The 18428-nt window shown below is 50.9% G+C and overlaps 2 protein-coding genes across 4 annotated transcripts in view; both read left to right on the top strand.

The window, feature by feature from the left end:
• CORO1C (coronin 1C) overlaps window positions 1-3569 on the top strand; it is an 83970-nt gene extending 80401 nt beyond the window's left edge. For all 3 annotated transcript variants that reach the window (XM_030860643.2, XM_030860646.2, XM_060310028.1), the window contains exons 9-11: window positions 1106-1163; window positions 1265-1510; window positions 2608-3569. In XM_030860643.2, the coding sequence (XP_030716503.1) occupies window positions 1106-1163; window positions 1265-1510; window positions 2608-2727 (424 nt within the window). In that variant the 3' untranslated portion in view covers window positions 2728-3569. The remainder of the gene's footprint in view (window positions 1-1105; window positions 1164-1264; window positions 1511-2607) is intronic.
• A 151-nt stretch (window positions 3570-3720) lies between these two features.
• The window catches only part of SELPLG (selectin P ligand), a 30501-nt gene continuing 15793 nt past the window's right edge, over window positions 3721-18428 (top strand). The window contains exon 1 of the mRNA XM_030860649.2: window positions 3721-17460. The gene's annotated coding sequence lies outside the window, so the exon portion shown is untranslated. The remainder of the gene's footprint in view (window positions 17461-18428) is intronic.

Here is an 18428-nt window from a genome sequence, read left to right as displayed (position 1 = left end):
TCGGCCCTTCGTGTTTGCGAGTTCCAAATCCAAGGGTTGAGCCTATTTGGAAACAAAAGTTCCAGAAGGTTCCAAAAAGCAAAACGAATTTGTGGCGCATGGGAAACCATTTACGTAGCATTTACTTTGTGTTTACAACTGTTCACATAGCATTTACGTTGTACCGGGTATGGTAAGTAATCTAGAATGACTTAGAATATAAAATGCTATGCCATGTTATGTAAGGGACTTGAGCATCCACAGATTTTGGTGTCCGCAGCACCTCCTGGAACCCACCCCCCGCAGATACCGAGGGATGACTGTATAAGGAAGTCATTCAGGACGCCTCCTGGTTACTCAGTATTTCTGGGGCGTTGGTTACGTGTTGGGCGCTGTGCTAATCACACGGCCCGGATCCCCTTTCTCTTTGTACCCGTGCTGTGAGGCGGGTGCTGGTTTACCCCCCATGTGGGCTTGAGGCTGGGTCAGGTGGGCACATGCCCAGGTGTGGGGGGTGGAGCTGGCCATCCAGCCCAGGCCAGCCGCACAGGTTTTGGGCTTGGTCTTCCTACTCTTCCCACACCCTGGATAATTCCAGATTTTTCTTGAGTGTTATGCATGATGTGGTTTGCTCGGATGCCAACATTTAATTCCTAGGATTGTCTTCGTTTCCTTTTTAAAAATCCTATTTACACTTAACGAAAGTTCAGCCACTTCACGTTGGCAGAAGACGTGGCATCCAGGTCATAGGTACTCTCTGAGACATGGGTGTTCACTGTCTTCTGGCTTGGTCATTGTCTTCCGGCTTGGTAATTTTCTCATAAGCGGCTCATTGTCGGTGGTGTTAATCATTTCCCCACAGTTGATTTGCCCCCAGGTAATTGGAACTTGGCTGTCACCATGATGCATAGGCCTCTGTTCGGTCTCCTATCCGCTGTTCCCTAGCATAGCTCCTCTCAGCTTCTGTTTTCTCCTCTGTGAAATGGGAACGCTGAGTTCTACCTGCTCCCCACGATGCGTCCGATGAGGTGATGGGCAAACACAGAATGTACGAGTGAATTATTAAGCCTGTTACTTGGCCTCCTGTTTCACTTAATGCAACTTTGCCTTTATTTCTTCTTTGAAGATTCTTCAAACTTCACGAGAGAAAGTGTGAGCCTATTATCATGACTGTCCCCAGGAAGGTAAGTGCCCAGTTGTCTAGGCAATCCATGTTTTTAAAAGGTTTTAAAAATCCCAGAGCTCCCTTCCTTACCTGTGGATTTCTCCACTGTGTCTCGTGTAGTCTGACCTTTTCCAGGATGACCTGTACCCTGACACGGCGGGGCCCGAAGCGGCGCTGGAGGCGGAAGAGTGGTTCGAGGGGAGGAATGCAGATCCACTCCTCATCTCCCTGAAGCATGGATACATTCCCGGCAAAAACAGGGACCTCAAGGTGGTCAAGAAGAACATTCTGGACAGCAAGCCCACGGCAAACAAGAAGTGCGACCTGATCAGCGTCCCCAAGAAGACCGCAGACACGGCCAGCGTGGTAAGGACCGCAGGGCCTGGGGCGTGCTGGGCCGGCTCAGCCTGGCCCTCCTGAACACGCCTGCCAGCCTGGGCGTCTGCGGGCACTGTCCCCGCTGGACGGATGGGGTTCAGTAATGGTAACAGGCACTGTTTGTAGGAACCACCTTGATCACGTGACATTTATGAGTTTGACTCCTTTAGCTCTCTTTTTTATGATGACCAGGATAGAAGTCAGTCTGTTACCAATGCCGGGAAGATGAGGTCCCAGGAAGGAGGGAGTGGTGAGAGATTTTAGAAGTTGCTAAGTGTTTGAGTGGCAGAAGGATCTGGGGTGAGTGGGACTTAGAGGCAGAGATGATCCTGGGCATCTTGGCAAGAATTGTTTCAGGGGAGTGATGGAGACCAGAGGCTGACAGTGAAGACCCCTGTGGCCACGGGAGAGCAGGGTCGAGCCAGGGAGGAGAGGGGGCTGGTGTCGGCAGGCTGTAGAATGGAGTTCTGGGGGCCAGGAGGGGCTGGGAATTGTCCATGTGGAGGTGGCAGAGACAAGAGGCAAAGTGCCCTCAGGAGCTAGTGTTTTGACTGTGACCGAGCAAGCCACATGAGGCACCACACCTTTGGGGACTGCAGGGTTTCCTGCAGAAGAATCAGCTCCATGAGGGAGAAACTCAGGCTCTTTAGAGGAGCAGGCAGGGCAAGGGATGTGGTTCCCAAGGACCTTTCTAGGAGCTGATAGGAGCTCAGTAGCCTCTGGCGGGTCACCCGTCACCCTGGTCACATAGAAGATGCTCCTGCTGGAGTTGGCTGATCGGGGTGGTTGGGATGTGGGGCAGCCTTGCAGGGATCAGTCTCTTCCTGCAGTTTCGTTGTGTCCCAGGAGTCTCCATCCAGGTAGGCGCACAGGTGGGGCCAGGAGCCGTGATACACTGTTGCTTTGCTGTGGGTGCCAGTTGGCCCAGCCAGCATTCCTGGCGTTCCTACAAGGCTCAGCTGGGCTGCTGCAGCCTGCCACTTCCAAAATGGGAGGTCACAGTTATACCCCGTGCATTCCACCTGTGCTGAACGTTGCTGCTTTTTAGTCATCCTCTTCCCTCCCCTCTTTTTTTGTTTCCTTAGCAAAATGAAGCCAAATTGGATGAGATTTTGAAAGAGATCAAATCTATAAAAGACACAATCTGCAATCAAGATGAGCGTATTTCCAAGTTAGAACAGCAGATGGCAAAGATAGCAGCCTGAAGGCCCACCCCCACCCCGCAGACGGAGCAGGAACGCGCTCGTGGCTGGTAGTTGGTGTGGTCCCAGGGAGGGCGAGAGGGAGGCACTGCCCCTTGGAGACATTTCAGATCTGTCGACCAGCGATAGGCCACATTCCAGTAAGGACTCAACTCGTCTCCCAAATTTGCAGAAACAAAATGTGGTTTAAAAGCTGAGCTTTTTACCAGAAAGCTTTTTTTGATGTCTTAAGTGTTATGTGACTTGTGAACTTCTAAAAGACAAAAGTGCTACTTTGATAATCCCAGATATTCTGAATTTTAGAAAACCAACCAATTCTGATTCAGTGTCCTGCCCAAGTACCTTTGTGTTTTTTTGTTTTTGGTTTTTTTTTACAAACAGGGACCAATGCCACATTGCTTTTTATATTTCTTTTTTTTTTTTAATGTTGCCAAAACCAAAAGTAGCTTTTTTTTCTTTGTATTTTGCTACTTTGCAGTATTTGTGTGTGGGGTTTTTTTTTTCTCCTTAATTTGAAAGGGACAGCACTGTGTATGTTTATAAACTAAATGAAGATATTATTTTGTATAAACATTCATCTGAGAACAATCAGAGCAGTAGCCACTCTGTGCTGGCTTCTTTGCAGCACAAACCTGGTCATCTTAATGACTGTACAAAAGGAAGACTTGAAAAATCACGTGGATTCATATTCCCACCCCTCCCTTTCCATCGAGTCTTCTGATCAAAAAAAGCTCATATCGAATCGTTTCCTTTCTCTTTTCTAGAAATTGGGTGGTTGTACCAGAATGGAACTTTGCTTCTTGGTTATCCTGTGCTTCAGATGATTATAATCGAACCTAAACTAGCATGTGTTTCTGCGGTTTTGTTACACACATAGAATCTATTACCTTCATCACTTTAACGTCATGTTCCAGATTTTGGTCAGTACTTGACAAGGGTGTCCAGGACGAGGAGCCACACGTGCTGTGAGGTGTTCCTTCTTGTCCCTTTCAGCAGCTGGCCTGGCTCCCGAGTACCCTGGGATGGGGTGAGACAGACTAGGGAACCTGGAGGGAAGCGTTCACCCCACGTGATCCTCTGCTTTCCCGCGTGTCCCGTGCTGCCCCCTCGCTGTGCTAGACAGGTCCCCCACACCCCTGGAGCTCCTGCCCTTTCTTCTCCCTCCTGTATGCAGCCCCCTCTCTCAGGGCTCCCTCGGCCATCCTCCCTTCTCCTGCCTTTCGGTGCTAACTGCATTCTGCTAAGCTGAGGCCAGAGGGTGCTGTTGAATATTGATATTGAGACTGGGGAGGAGGGTCGAGAAGGAAGCAGACGTCTGCTGTAGCTTTGATGGTGCAACTGGTCCCTGCGCACCCTCTTCACGAACTCCCCCGCACCCCCCTGCAGCTGCACTGTGGCTGGATCTGAGCACAGAGACTACCCAGCCCCCGGCCAGACACTGATCTCCCATGGCCTGCCCCACTCCTGGGTTAGCTGGGACTTCTCTCCATTTCCATTTTCTCAGAGTGCGTGCTTGAGGAACAAGATTTAAAGAGCCTCTGCTTTGGAAGGGCTGAGGGCCTGTGGTGGAACGGGAATCGTGTCAAGCATTAGGACCACGGCGGGGACGCTTGCACGTGCTCTTGCTGGCGTGGGGACGGTTTGGGACTGGCTGGAAGTGTCTGTGCGCAGGGACCCAGGCTGAGGCAGAGCGTGGCGTCGGTGGGTTGGGCTGCATGGTCAAGCTGTCCTCGTGTCTGAATAGAGAAGAAGGTACCGTGTTCTTTACCAGTCGTGGGATTGCCGTCTCCATGGTTTCAGGGCATCTGAATGTTTGGTGTGGTTTTGTGGGTGCGTGCGTGTGTGTTTTAAATATTAAAGTGGATAATGAGGTGTTAAGAAAACAATAATAGTGATTTATATTCAAACCTGTATGTGTTTCTTTATCAACATAATCTGTTGAGGACCTTCATTTTTAAGATTCAGAAGTGTTCTAAGGTTCAGACACCCAATTAATTAAGTGAACAAAATTGTTGATGGCGGTGAAACACCGTAGGGAATGCGGTTCGGAGAGAAGAGGAGGGTGAGGGCGAGTTATCCTGATCTTAGTGTGTAGTGTAGGCTTATTTAATGGACGGGCTCCCTGCCAGTCTCAGTGGGCGCCTCAAGCTCTGTGGATTATTTTTCCTGTTTTGCCTTTTTTTTTTAAATCCGTGCTATCCCAGAGGAAAACCAGTGAATTACTCCTAGATCGGCTCTTATAGAGCGGCCATCGTATTCTGTCAAAACACTTGCTTCCATTTTCAAAGATAAAAAAAAAAAATCATTGGTTACCAAACGGTGTCCGTGTTTATTTCGCACGCCACTGTCTGTGAGGCAGCACACGGCTTGCTGCCTGACCCAGCGTCTCTGACTCGGTGGAACCACCCTCTCAGGGGGTAAGTACGGGGCACATGTGGGTGGGCCCCAGGTTCCGCAGATGGAGTGGGGTCTGTCCTGCCTCCAGCCTCTGCCAGGGGCGGATCTGGGGCAGATAGCCTAGTTTGGATGAGCCCCGAATTGTGAAGGAGGGACGAGACTTGCGTAGAGTTCAAGTGAGAGGAATAGCCACGTCTGGCCACCCAAGGAGCCCACTGCAGGGCCACCATGGGTCCCACGACAAGCTGATTCCCTGGGAATGGGGGCCTTGGAAAGCAGCTCTTTCTTCAGTAGGAAGCCCAGTACTCCTGGCTTAGCTGTGCTTTTTATTCCAGCAGAAGGTTTTCAAGGTCACTTGAATTTCTTGGCCCTCTCTCCTCTTCCCTTTTTGCACTGAAACATTGTCCCATGACATCTCAGTGATGGTAGCAAAGAATTTCCCTCCATTTGGTTTTTCTAAATGTCACTATGATGACTACTTGGCACAAAGCCTCCCGTCCTCAAACACCCTCTTCCTGAAGTTGCTGTAGTCTGTGAGGAGAACGGCGGCCAGGGTCGTTGTCAGCCCTTCTGTGGTTGCAGGAAGTGGAAGTCGGCTGCTTCCGTCTGCAGCCCCTCGGTGCCCCCAGTCAGGGGGCAGATGCGTGGTGTGGGGCGTTTACGACCGACTGGTTTCTCACCTTGGCCGCCTTGCTCCTTTGCCAGAAGACCCAGGGTTACCACATTAGCCCCAGACAGCCAGCCAGGCCCCGTCGAGGGAGAACTTCCGTTTTTTAAAGCCTACTTCCCTTGCTGTACTTGGTGTTCTGTGTCCAGAAGAATTTTGGTTGGCTCTTCAGAATCAGTTAACTCGAAGCAGCCCTTCACTTTCTGCTGATAGCACATTCCCACGTCCTAAAGCCATCATTGGGTCACAGACCCGAGACGGTCAAGGACACACACCTCTCCTTCTGCAGGTGGGCAGCTGCACAGTGCCCTTTGTTCCTTTTTCACATGAAAAATGTTTTTTCCTCCACTGCTGGAGGGAGCGTGTGTAAATTGGTACTCTTGCCGAGGGCAGGTTGACAGGGTAGATCAGGAGTTTTCGACGTTCTTACCTGTTAGCCCAGGATTTTCACCTCTGGGAATTTTGTCCCAAGGACAGTAGCAGGAGGCATGTTTGGGAACTGGAAGAGTGAATATTAGTCCAGCAGATGGTGGCTCAGTTATTAACCACCCCGGAATAGATTGTTTTTGACAAACCCTTTGGGGGATATGTGCCTATATTGATAATAATGAATATTTCTGTGTAGGGTAAAGACCACAAATGTTGCTATGTAGGGTAGCAGTTGTGGGTAATTTTTCATTAATTGGATTTTTTCTGAATTTCTAAATTTCCTATAAATGTCTTTATTCCCAGAAAGAAGTTATTAAAAGTAATGTATGGGGCTTCCCTGGTGGTGCAGTGGTTGAGAGTCCGCCTGCCAATGCAGGGGACGCGGGTTCGTGCCCCGGTCCGGGAAGATCCCACATGCCGCGGAGCGGCTGGGCCCGTGAGCCATGGCCGCTCTTCCTGCGCATCCGGAGCCTGTGCTCCGCAACGGGAGAGGCCATAACAGTGAGAGGCCCGCGTACCACAAAAAAAAAAAAAAAAAAAAGTAATGTATGAGTGAGAAATTAATGGTACCTTAAAGCAGGCATCGTAAGTCAGTGGTGGGGAAGGAAGTGGTGGGACATTAAAGTCGCTCTGGGGGCAGGGACTCCTTAGCACCTCCCAGCAACACCAGTGTCCGTGGTTAATGGGGTCAGTAGTTTTGTTTTCAAATTTAGAAGTAAAAATAAGTCCCTTTTTATCTAGACTTCAGACTGGCAATAGAATAAATCACAAGGGAAAAGATAGGTTGGCTGCGTAAAAATTGAATTACATATTCAATATGTCCAAAAAGCAAAGGCCACAGAAACCGGGAAATATGTTTCCAACCAATACAATATGGGATAATATATTTTAGTATGCTTAATCCGAGTCCCAGCTGCCGCCTCTGTTTGAATGGGATGGTTTCACCTCCCTGGTGGAGTGTGTCCAGTTTTAAGTCCGAGAGGGTCTTGACGTGCAGATAGCAGTGTTCTTTGTCCCACCTCCAGGAATTTAGTCCACCAGCGACTGGTTTAACACAAACTTAGAAGTGGAAGGAGTTTACTAGGAGACGCTAGTCATAGTGTGCTTGGGGCAAGTTCCTGGAATGGAAAAGTGGAGGGAGAGAAATTACTCCAGGTCCAAAGATCCTCAGGGGTCAGGTGGCTGCCAAGTTTGGTAGATGGGTTGCAACCTTGAGGAAGGTGAGTTGAGAGGCTGGTGGGCTCTTTGAGATTCAGTGTAGTTTCACGTTACTGCATGGAAATGAAACTGGGTGAGAAAGCTGATTTTCAGAGCCTGAGTTCATGAATGGGGGGCGGGGAGTGTTGCGGGGAGGAACCCAGCTCCCGTGAGGGAAGAGCAGTGCCGGTCCAGTTTCCCGGGGAGCCGGGTCAGACCGGAAGTTAATCCACTGAAGCACTCAGCTCAGGAGGTTGGGAAGCAGTTGAAAAGCAAGTGGACGGATCTCTTCTGCTACCAAAATCACTAGGTGCTGAGGTTTTTGTTGTTGTTGTTTTAATGGAGGCTTCCTCATGCTGATCTGAAAGACTCAATGAATATTTTTGGAAAGGATGATGTGGTGGGTTTGGAGCAGCCCTGGAGAGAAACGATTCAGACAAAGGCCCGGCAGACAGTTGTGGGTATAGGGAAAGCTTTGGGTTGAAAGAAACGGACAGTCATCAGTGTCTGAAAGGGGAAGAGCAAGGAGCTGGCCTGGTGTCGGGTGCTCTGCTTGAGGGCTTCAAACACAAAGTTAGTACCTTCCCCACCTTCACGGCCAACTAGTCCAGGTGATGCAGACCGATCACAGTGTGAACGGGTCACACACAGAGTCCCGGGGCCCCTGAGGTGCTACAGCAGCTGAGGGGGCAGGGCAGCCTTCACCTCTTCACAGCCCTGCTATCTTCTCATTACTCGTTTCTAAACCACCTCTCCCCACCATGGTTCCATTCATCTTGGCATTCACTGAGGAAATACGAGATTTTAAGGGGCCTGCAGAAAATTGGAGTGGAGCCAGTGACCAAGTGGCCCAGCCAGGAAACATTGTTTGGACTGAAGCTCAGTTCCCTGAAGGTCGAGAAATCAACCTTCAGGGTTTCAGCAACAAAATCCAAGCTTTGGAGCTCTAAGCGACAAGGTCTGAGAACTGGGAAGTTGCCCCATACATAATAGGAAGTTGTTGCAGGTTCATTTCTGTGCCAAGATGCTATTTGGATTGTAGAAGGTAGACGAAGCACCTCCTGGTTAACGTACTGCCATTCTCAACCGCAGTTCCCAACGTGACAAGCGCGTTCTTACTGCCCTGGCCAGTTTCTACCAGGGCAGTGGATTAAATGTCACAAAAGACGGCAAGGTGGAGATTCCCATATGGGCATCTGGGCACCTGCCAGAAACCCCCCCCTTGTAGAGTGACCAGACTATTGTTTGAACAGCCTTGTAACTGGTTCCTCTACCTCTGCCCGCCTGTTCCCTTTTTTGCTTCCAGAGTGATGTTTTCTAGAACAGAATCTGTCAAGATCTCTGAGAGAGACACAAGTGGTTCCCCTCTTATCTCCAGCTCTTCAGCTTCCCCTAGGAGAGCCCCCTTGACTTGCCCCTTCCTCCCTCCCAGCTGGTTCCTGTCTCCTCTCAGCCACTCGTGTTGGCTCCAGCTTCAAAATACATCCATATTCCAGCTACTTCTCACACCGCTGCTGTAACCCTGCTAGTTCATGCCCCCATCATCTCTGAAATGAGCTGAGCTTCTTCTGTACTGTGTTCTCCAGAGAAACGGAACTAATAAGATGTGTCCATATACATAGTGAGAGATTCATTATAAGAATGGGCTTGCATGATTATGGAGGCCAAGTTCCCATATCTCCAGTCAGCCAACTGGAGACCCAGTGTTTCAGTTTGAGTCCAAAGGCAGCAAAAAACCAAGCTCAGAGGCAGTCAGGCAAGGAGTTCCTGCTTACTGAGCCTTTCTGTTCCAGTCTGGTCCTCCACTGATTGGATGAGGCCTACCCACTCACGCTGGGTAGGGCAGTCTGCTTTCCTCAGTCCACCAATTCAAATGTTCATCTCACCCAGAAACATCTTCACAGACACACCCAGAATAGTACTTGACCAAATTTCTAGGTACTCTGGCCCAGTCAAGTTGACACGTAAAAGTTAACCATCTTCCAAACCAAGCTTCCTGTTGTCCTCTGCTTTAGTCTGTTCTCCACACAGCCACAGCAGCCAGGGTAACCTCTTAAGGTATGAAGGCAGGGTTGGGTAAGCAAAGGCCCACAGGCCAAATCCAGCCCACTGAAAGTTTCTGTACAGCCTACAAGCTAAGAAGAGCTTTTTCACATTTTGAAATGGCTGGAAAAAACCCAGTGACAAGTAAAAATTACGTCAAATTCAAGTTTTAGTGTCCATAAATTTTATTGGAACATAGCCACGCCCATTTGTTTGAGCAGCATCTATGGCTGCTTTCACTCTGCACCCTCAGAGTTGAGTAGTTAGAATGAAACCCAATGGTCACAAAGCCTGAAATATTTACAATCTGGCCCTTTAGGAAAAAGTTGGCTGACTCCTGTTTTTAGGCCCAAAACCCTCCATTGGCTTTTCATCCCACTCAATAAGGGCTGTAAGATCCTCACAGTAAGTTGAGGCTGGCCCTCGACCTCCTGACCTCGTCTCCTGATGTCCCCTTGTCACAAGGCCTCCTACCTCTGAGCTTTCACATGTGCTGTTCTCTCTGGACCACCCATCCTTCCCCCCACCCCCAGTGTCTGCAGGGCTCATAACACCTATCACCACCAGCTCTATCAACTCATTGAGTTTCTGTCTCTCCCAAATTGAATGAGAACAGGACGGGAACTTGACTGTGGTATCCCTAGATTCTGGCATATGGTGTGAATAAATACTTGTTGAATGAGTGAATTGAAAATATAGACATTATTATCTGAGATGGGGATACCTATGGGATTATCTGGGCAACAGTGCTTTGCTTCCAGATTATGACCCTCCCCTGACCACAATCCACCCCAGGCTGGACCAGCGAGCCCGCCACCTTCCGTGCCGGCAAATCTGAGTTCTCCTTTACGAAGGCCTGGGATTTGGGGGTGCAGGGAGCTAGCAGGCAGGACAGGTACACAGTGATGGAGAAAGCGCTCTGGGTCCCTTCTGTTCCCTAAGTCCATGCCCGAGATCCTGCTGCACGAGTTACCCCAGGAATCCTACTGCCACCTAAGCCGGTTTGAGTTGAGTTTGTCTGCAACCAAAACTCCTGCCTCATGCAGCTCTGTCTCCCTCATCAGAGCCCCTTGAGTTCCGAGGTCCAGAGTTCTTCATCTTTGTACCTTTAGGGCCAAGCCCAGGCTTGGGGTGGCTCCTTGGAGACATTGATTTCTTCAGCTGCTGTGCTCCTTGGAAAACCCATGGCGTCTGGAGCACTTTAGATTTGACTGCCATCTGGCCTTCTAGGCCTGGGACCAGCCCCTGCGCTGGCCACTGTCCACCCTAAGCTGACCCAGTGAGCCCTGGAGAGTCCCTGTCCACTCTGGAGGACTGGCTTACTTTGCAGACTCCCATCCCAGCCGCCAGCTCCTGAGAGGCAGCCAGAATCGGGCTGAACGTGAACTCCTCAAAGTTCTGTTCCCATTTGAGAGGGGAATTGTTGCAGGAAGGGGGACCCCTTCCAGGGCCCAAGAGTGGACTCTTGTCTAACAGTCAGAAATGAACTGTCCGAGGAGGCACACGTGCTGACAAAGCAAGAGGCTTTATTGGGAAGGGACGCCCAGGTGGAGGGCAGCAGGGTGAGGGAACCCAGAACTGCTCTGCCACGTGGCTCGCGGTCTCGGGTTTAATGGTGATGGGGTTAGTTTCCGGGTCGTCTCTGGCCAGTCATTCTGACTCATGGTCCTACCCGGTGGCACACGCGTCACTCAGCCAAGATAGATTCCAGCGAGAAGGATTCTGGGAGGTTGGTAGGGACATATGGACCGGCGTCTCCTGACCTTTCCCGAATTATTCTGGTTGGTGGTAGCTTGTCAGTTCTGCATTCCTCACCAGGAGGTCCTGTTGCCAGGCAACTCATGCAAGTGGTTACTATTGGGCCTTGCCAGGGAGGGCAGTTTGGGTCATTGGTTCCCCTAACAGAATGACGTCATGGCTGTGGTGGCGCCCAAAGCGGCCGTTTCCCCTTCGGACATTCAAATCAACCCATGGCAGCCTGTGAGCCCTCCCTTGGGTCAAAGAGGGTGTGTGGGGAGGAAGAAGGGAAGGGCAGGCATTTGGGTTTGGTTCCCCTCTGCCTCTCCAGGGCTGGGCCTTTTATTAGAATATCCCTGTTCTCTGTTTCATGAGACCTTTGCTTTCACTTGAACAAAGTGTCCTGTGGGTAAATTTGAAAACTGCTGCGCTGCCAGCTGGACTTGTGTTTGTCTGAGAGGAAGCCACAGGTTTTGCAGTCTGGCCCACCTGGGCCCTTCCCTGAGGCCCAGCTTACTAGGAGGCATGATGGCCACTTAGGAAGGCAGGCATGATTCTATGGGACGCCACCCCCGTTTTCCTGCAGTTTTTTCCATTTTCAGGGAAATGGGCATAGGGTCCTACAGGAAGTGGACATCTTGTGAGGGAGGGGCCCCACGGGTCCCCAGCAAATTACAAAGATGATTGGATCTCAGCTACTCCTGGCCTGTCCTTGCCTATCCACATATTTCCAGAAGTCCACAAGTGTTTTTTTGTTTGTATGTTTTTTCTCGTTTTCCTCAATAACTGACCAGCTTATGTCTGGTGAATACCACGATGGAGCTAAGTTCTGCTGGCTTTGGCCACCTAATGTTCTCTTTGTCTCTATGGTATTAAGTTTCATAAGGACGGTTTCCCACCGCACTCCACAACCAGAAACGACTAAGGAGCAACAACCAGATAGGCCTCTGCACAAGCAGAGCTGTACAGGCAGTGGTGAGGCCGTTGGGACTGGGTGCCCACCGTGAGGCTGTGACCGTCACCATGTGGCAGCTGCGGCACTTTTGCCCATCAGCTGACGGAAGCACGACCGCATTTAGCGCACAAATGATCGTCTAGGAGGGTCCGAGTATAAGGAGGTTGTGGACTGTTTGGATATCAAATCCTTCGTCGTCCAGTTGGCGGCCCAAGGAGCCACGCCGTTCCCTTTAAGATGGGGCTGCTCCAGCAGTAACAGGCTTTAGTTAATGCCCAGGACCACATTTTCCCAAAAGGCCCATAAATGGGCCTTTGTTCCCAGGCTAGCCCACCACTGGACTCTGGTAGAGAAAGGAACTTAACACCCATTGGCTTTGCTGATTGTAATTCCTGCTCCACACCCCAGCTGCTCACTTCAGGTTAGAGGGTGGTGGGGAGCATTGCATCCCCTTGGACCAGTCATCGCAGGCAGGCCCAGCCAGGAAAAGCTGGAATTACTTGCATATTTATTCAACAACCTTTTATCTGATTGAATGCAGGCTCTGTAATCAGACAGCCTGGGTTCAAACCCTGATTCTGCCACTAACTAGCTGTGTGACCTTAGGCAAATTACTTAATCTCTCTGGGCCTTGGTTTTTCTCATCTATAAAATGGGAATACTAATAGTACCTACCTCGTGGGGCAATTGTGACGATGAAACAAATTAGCATATATCAAGAGCCTAGGACACTCTGTGGCACAGAGAAGCACCTGATAAATGTTAGCAGTTTTTATTCCTATGTGCCAGGCTCTGTGCTTGGCCCAGGAGATGCCACAGTGAACAAAACAGACATGGTTTTCTCCTGGGGCTTCGGGGGAAATAGACATTTATTAGATAATCCCATGTACATTGGAGAGGGGCGCAGGGTTCTGAGATTGCAGAATGGGGCAGGGTGGGCAGGACAGGCTTTTTCTGAGGAGGGGGCACATGAACTGGGTCTGAAGAGTGGGGAGGGGTTACCCAGGTGATGACCAGTAAAGACTGCTCCAGGCAGCAGGAACTGCACATGCAAAGACCCTGTGTCAGGGGGAAACATAAAAGGAGCTAGAAAAGAGCCGGAGCAGAGAACAAGGGGGCATGTGAATGAGATGAGACCAGGGGTGAGGGGGGTGGTTAAGCATTGCCAGCCATGCTGGTGATTTGAGTCTTTATTCTAAAAACAATGGGGAGCCATTGAAACCTGCATAGGGAGAGAGTTCCTGCACTTGGAGCAAAGAAGGGGCTTCTGCTCTTATTCATTGAGGAATGGCATCCTGAAACCTATGGCAGGCTTTGCTCTTGAGTTTTAGGGTAAATGGACTCAGGGAGTCAAAGAGGTGAGGCAGTTGGCCTCTGCGTATATTGGCAGCCCTACCTGTTTACTCTCAGGCCTTAACTGAGTCCTTCCATTGTTTTGCACTAAGCATTCAAATCTCCATTTTCCAGATGAGCCAACCTCAGAGAGCTCAAGTGAATTCCCTAAAGCCACACACAGAAAATGTGAAGCAAGGACCCAATTCTCCTGATTCTTAGGGCTGTGTTTTCTACCTGGCTGCATTCAGTGGCCCTACCTGGTAGCTTTGGGCCTGACCACTAACCTGAAGGCCCCAAGAGGACAAGGACAGTGTGTGTCCTGCTTGTGGCTTATCCCAGTGCCCGGCGCTTGTCAGGGCTCAATAAATGTGCCCTGCACTGAGAAAGCCAGCAGTGTAGTCTTAAGGGGACCAGTGTTTCTTTCTGCCCATCAGTGGGGACCAGGTGGGTCCCTTTTCCAATCTGGTTCTCCTCATAGCCAGTGACTCCCATTTTTCTAGGCCAGGGGTCAGCAAACTGCAGCCTGTGGGACAAATTCACCTGTTTTTGTAAATGAATTCCACCTGGTTTTGTAAATAAAATTTTGTTGGGACACAGCCATGCTCATTCATTTACATATGGACCACAGCTGTTTCCATGTTACAACTGCAGACTTGAATAGTTATTGACAGAGCCACAAAACTGAAAAGATTTGCTCTCTGGCCCTTTACAGAAAAAGCTCCCTGATTCTATTCTAGGGAATGCATTGTTCTCTTGAGAGTTTAGTCTGTGATATGAGCAGGTTCCTAAACCCCTCCAGAGAATCTTCCACGGAGATCTTCCGTAGTCAGGCTGAGGAGCATTTGGAGAAGTGATATCGTTGGTCCCATCGCTGTGGCCGGGGGGCATTGGGAAACCATGGCTGGCAGCCCCGAAAAACACAAGCTTAGGGGGTGGGAGGAGCTGTCCCCCAAAGACCCCATAAGGATAGAAACAGACAAAAGCAGCAGATTGTCTAGCCATCCTGAAATGTAGGGTGTCTGTAAAGTCCTTGTAGAATTTAAAATCTGTTTCCTGATAATAAAGCTGACATATACATCATTATATACATTTTTCTATTTAAAATTATAGAAAAGGAAAATAGGAAGGGCCACTGTCATGCTTACAGGGCACTGTAAGCTTTGTTTTCAGTCCATCCTCTAAGCACCCACACCCCTGAAAGTATGCTGTTTACATTCTTATACCCCTGCTTTTACACCTAACAAGGGGTGAGTTTACAGGCATTCAGCATAGAGGGGACTTTAACACCTGCGTCTTATCCCATTAGGGGACAGGTTTCCATTGCATGGGACGTGAATGTTTCTTCCCAGTGTTTCTTAGGTGAAATACCATTGCTTCAATCTTTGAGGGCATTCTGGAGTACTTTTCTGGGTTCCGTTTGTGGAAGTGGAAACCTGCTCACTTTGAATGCTTGCATCTTACAGGTGTTTATGTGCCACGAGGTGTGCTGTACTTTTATGGTCTTCGCACAGGCACCAAGAACCAGTATCCTCTTAGCAATATTTCCTCCTCTGCAAGGCAGATTTAGCGGCACAAGTCTTCCCTTGACATAGCTTTACCTGCTGCTAAGTTATTGCCTTCCCCCTTACATAGAGCACTTGCTGGTATAGAGAAGATGCACCAGCACTCAAATACTCAGCCAGCACGATCCCAGGCCAGGGGTGGAGGTTGGGGGCTTTTTTCTGTCTCCCTGGACTCTGCGGCTGACTCTGTGTGACCTTGAGAAAGGCACAGCCTTGCTCTGAGTCTCAGCATCCCCACCTCCAAAGGCTGCTGTGAGCCTACAAGAGGATAGATGCACAGCGTCTGGCGCAGAGCAGAGGCCAAGGAAATGTTAAGCGTTTGTATTACGAGGCTTTGCAGGTGAGGAAACTGAGGCTCCAGAGAAGTGACTTGCCTAGGTCACGCAGCTTGTAAAACGCCAGTTACGAGGCCCCTGATCTTGAGAGTGGTCCCTTCCAGGGCACTGCTCCTGGCTGGTTCTCAAAGCTCACAGGGGCATAAGGGACTGGGGGCTGGACAGTGGCAGAATTAACTTTTCCCCAGGCTGTGCCCAGATCTTCTGAGAAGCAGCTTGTAGCTGCATGGGGGTCAGGGAGGAAAGGAGGCGTCTGGGAGATGCGGGGCTCTGCATCTGCTTGCTCTAGACCCCCTGGCCAGTACCCCACCCCAGTGCCACAGGTGAAGCTAACAGCCTCTGATACCCCATTCAGAAAAGAACAGATGATCAGGTCCCCTGGCCCTGTGGCCTGGGAGGGGCTGGTCCCTGCTCTAGGACAACCAACTCATCCCACTTTGCCTGGAGCTGACCTAGTTTTAGTACTGGAAGTCCCGTATCCCAGGAGCCCACTCAGTCCCGGGCAGGCCGGGATGGTCAGTCACGCTCTGTGTAGACTGTCAGCCCAGACAGTCTGGGTCTTGCCTGCTGCAAAGTCATGGATGTTCCCCTCTCCACCTTGACAGGTGGGCGATTGGCCCGCTGGAAGTTCCTGTCAGAGCCACCCTCGTGCCCCTCTGACTTGGCCATCAGCATCCTCCCCAGTTCTTGGAGGACCTTCCATCTTTGGAGGTTTCCTATTTTATAGATAGAGAACTGGGACCTGGATGGGGGGAAGTCACCCCAGGGTCACACAGGTCCCTGACTCCTGGTCCGCTCACTCTCCTTGACCGCTGCATCTTAGGGATCTTGCCATCGGCTTCACACCTGTGGGTCTGGTGATGGGCTGTTGTTCAGGATGCGCTGGGATTCGGGGTGGACATCCGGGGCAGATCCTAGCAGAGAGACTGTCCCGCCCCCAAAGTGCTTGTGAACCCAGGCTAGAAGAGACGTACCTGGAATGCTTATGGTCGGGGAGTGGCCTTCCTCTCCTGGGTAAGGCTTTCAGAGTTTCTCAGCCCCTGCCCCGGAGGGCTGGCTACTCCCCCACCTGCTGGGGAGGAGCGGGAAGCTCTGAGTGTCTCCCTTCCTCTTTGGGGACTTCAGTTTCCCTGTCTGTACAGACTGAGTTTTGGGCCCCTTCCAGCTGTAGCTTCCTAAAGTGATCAAGGTTCTGTCATGTGAACAACCCACTGGGGCTCTGATTTTCAGTTTAAAACAACCTGTGTGCAAGGCAGGATGTGAACCTCTCTCTGCATGTGTCCTGAGCCCCACCTTGTACAAAGCCACTGGCCAGACCCTGGGAGACAGCCCTTCCTCCTTGGCTTCCTTGAGAGTCTGTGCGTTCTCAGGCCTCCCGGCCATGGCTCCTGCTCTACGCTCTCCTTGGGCTGCTGCTTTCCCCCTGGGCTGCCCGCCCAGCCCACCCCTACTTGTCATCTCAAGGGCCACTTCTCCTTGGAAGAGTCTCCTGACAACTCCCCCCCGACCCAGGGTGGGTTAGGGGCCCCTCCCTGGCTCACCCCGGGGTGACGTGACCACACTGTGTCCTATCGGTCTGTTTACCTGTTTACTTGCTGGCTTCCCCACCATCCTCCTTTGCATCTGGTCACTCCCTCCCTTCCAGGATGGGTGCCCTCTCACCTCCACACTCCATCCCCGTGGAGTAGTGCTGTGGCATTTCTCAGCTTGGGCCGACCCCTCCCCCACCAACTACCCCTCCCCCGCAAGTTTCCATGTGGTTCTAGGTGTTTTCATGGTTACAGGAACCCAAGAGTGGCCTCGGGCTCAGCAGGGCCCTTTCTCCTACTACACACCCAAGCTTGATCAACGTCCCCAAAGCTGCAACAAACAAGGAGGTGTGGGCCGTCACGTGGCCTTGAGTAACCACACTTTTGCTTCCTTCTTTTACACACGGCCGTTGGGGGTTGGAGCGGTCTGAGACCACAGCAGAGGTGCCACAGCCGTGCTTGGCAGCACAGGCTGGGTCCTTGTTACTAAAGCAGAGAAGCCGCTTCTCCTGGGCCCACGAGGCAGCCATCTCATGCTCTGCTGAGCACGGTAAGTACCAGCTTGCAAAAACCACAGGGAGTGGCTGGGTGGCAGGGTCTCCAGGGACCAGCAGGCCTGCCTGACAGCCAAGGGCGGGCTGGGGGGCAGCCCTGGGCAGAGCCTGAGCTGCAGCCACTGGAAAGGACACCCCAAAGCCCTGGGCACTCGGGATTGAGGTCTGCCTGGAGTTGGTAGCCTTATTCTGCTGTCTCTTCCGGATCCTGCTCTGCCTTTCCTGTCAGGTTTGCCAGCAGCTGCAGGTTTAGGGGCTACTCTGAATTCAAAAAACTGGAGAAATCAGGAGCATTTCCCTAAAAATCATCCTACTCCTTCTTTCATGGTTGGGAAGCCAAAGCCCAGAGAGGTGAAGGGATTTGCTCAGGCTATGGGTCCATAAAAACAGTGTTTCCAAACTGTGTTCTTCACATTCTTATAGGATTGAGAAAATGGTGCTTGTCCACAGCAAATTATTAAAATATTAGTTTTAAGATACTACTGCTAGCAAAGGAGAAAATAATGATGATTAGAATACTCTGATTACTTTTGTATCTGGGGTGCTTTAGGGGCATAAAAGAGAATGGTGGGGGGCTGGTAGCTAAAGCAGTGTCCCCTTACACACACACACACACACACACACACACACACACACACACACACACACACGCCCATAGACAAGGATCAGGGCAGGCAGGCTCTGGTCTCCTGGAATTCTTTTTTCCTCAGGAGGTGGCTCCCCGGCCCCCCAGGCAGGCCACACCCTACGTGGTAGATGCCTCCCTCACTGGACGTGGCCGGCAGACAGGGGAGATTGAAACTCAATGGAATGGGCTGGGATGCCAGGCTGAGCATTCCCTGGGAACCTAGGCCTTCAGAGGGGCCAGGGAATCATCTGAGAACCCTGCCCCCTTTTTACAAATGAGAAAACCAAGGCTCAGAGGGGGGAAGCAGCAGCCCATGGCAGCATGGCTGGGCGGTGG

Source organism: Globicephala melas, chromosome 13, assembly GCF_963455315.2.
Source record: "Globicephala melas chromosome 13, mGloMel1.2, whole genome shotgun sequence".
Lineage (NCBI taxonomy): Eukaryota > Metazoa > Chordata > Mammalia > Artiodactyla > Delphinidae > Globicephala > Globicephala melas.
The sequence above is the reverse complement of the archived record's forward strand: the minus strand, read 5'-3'. Positions and strand labels throughout refer to the sequence as shown.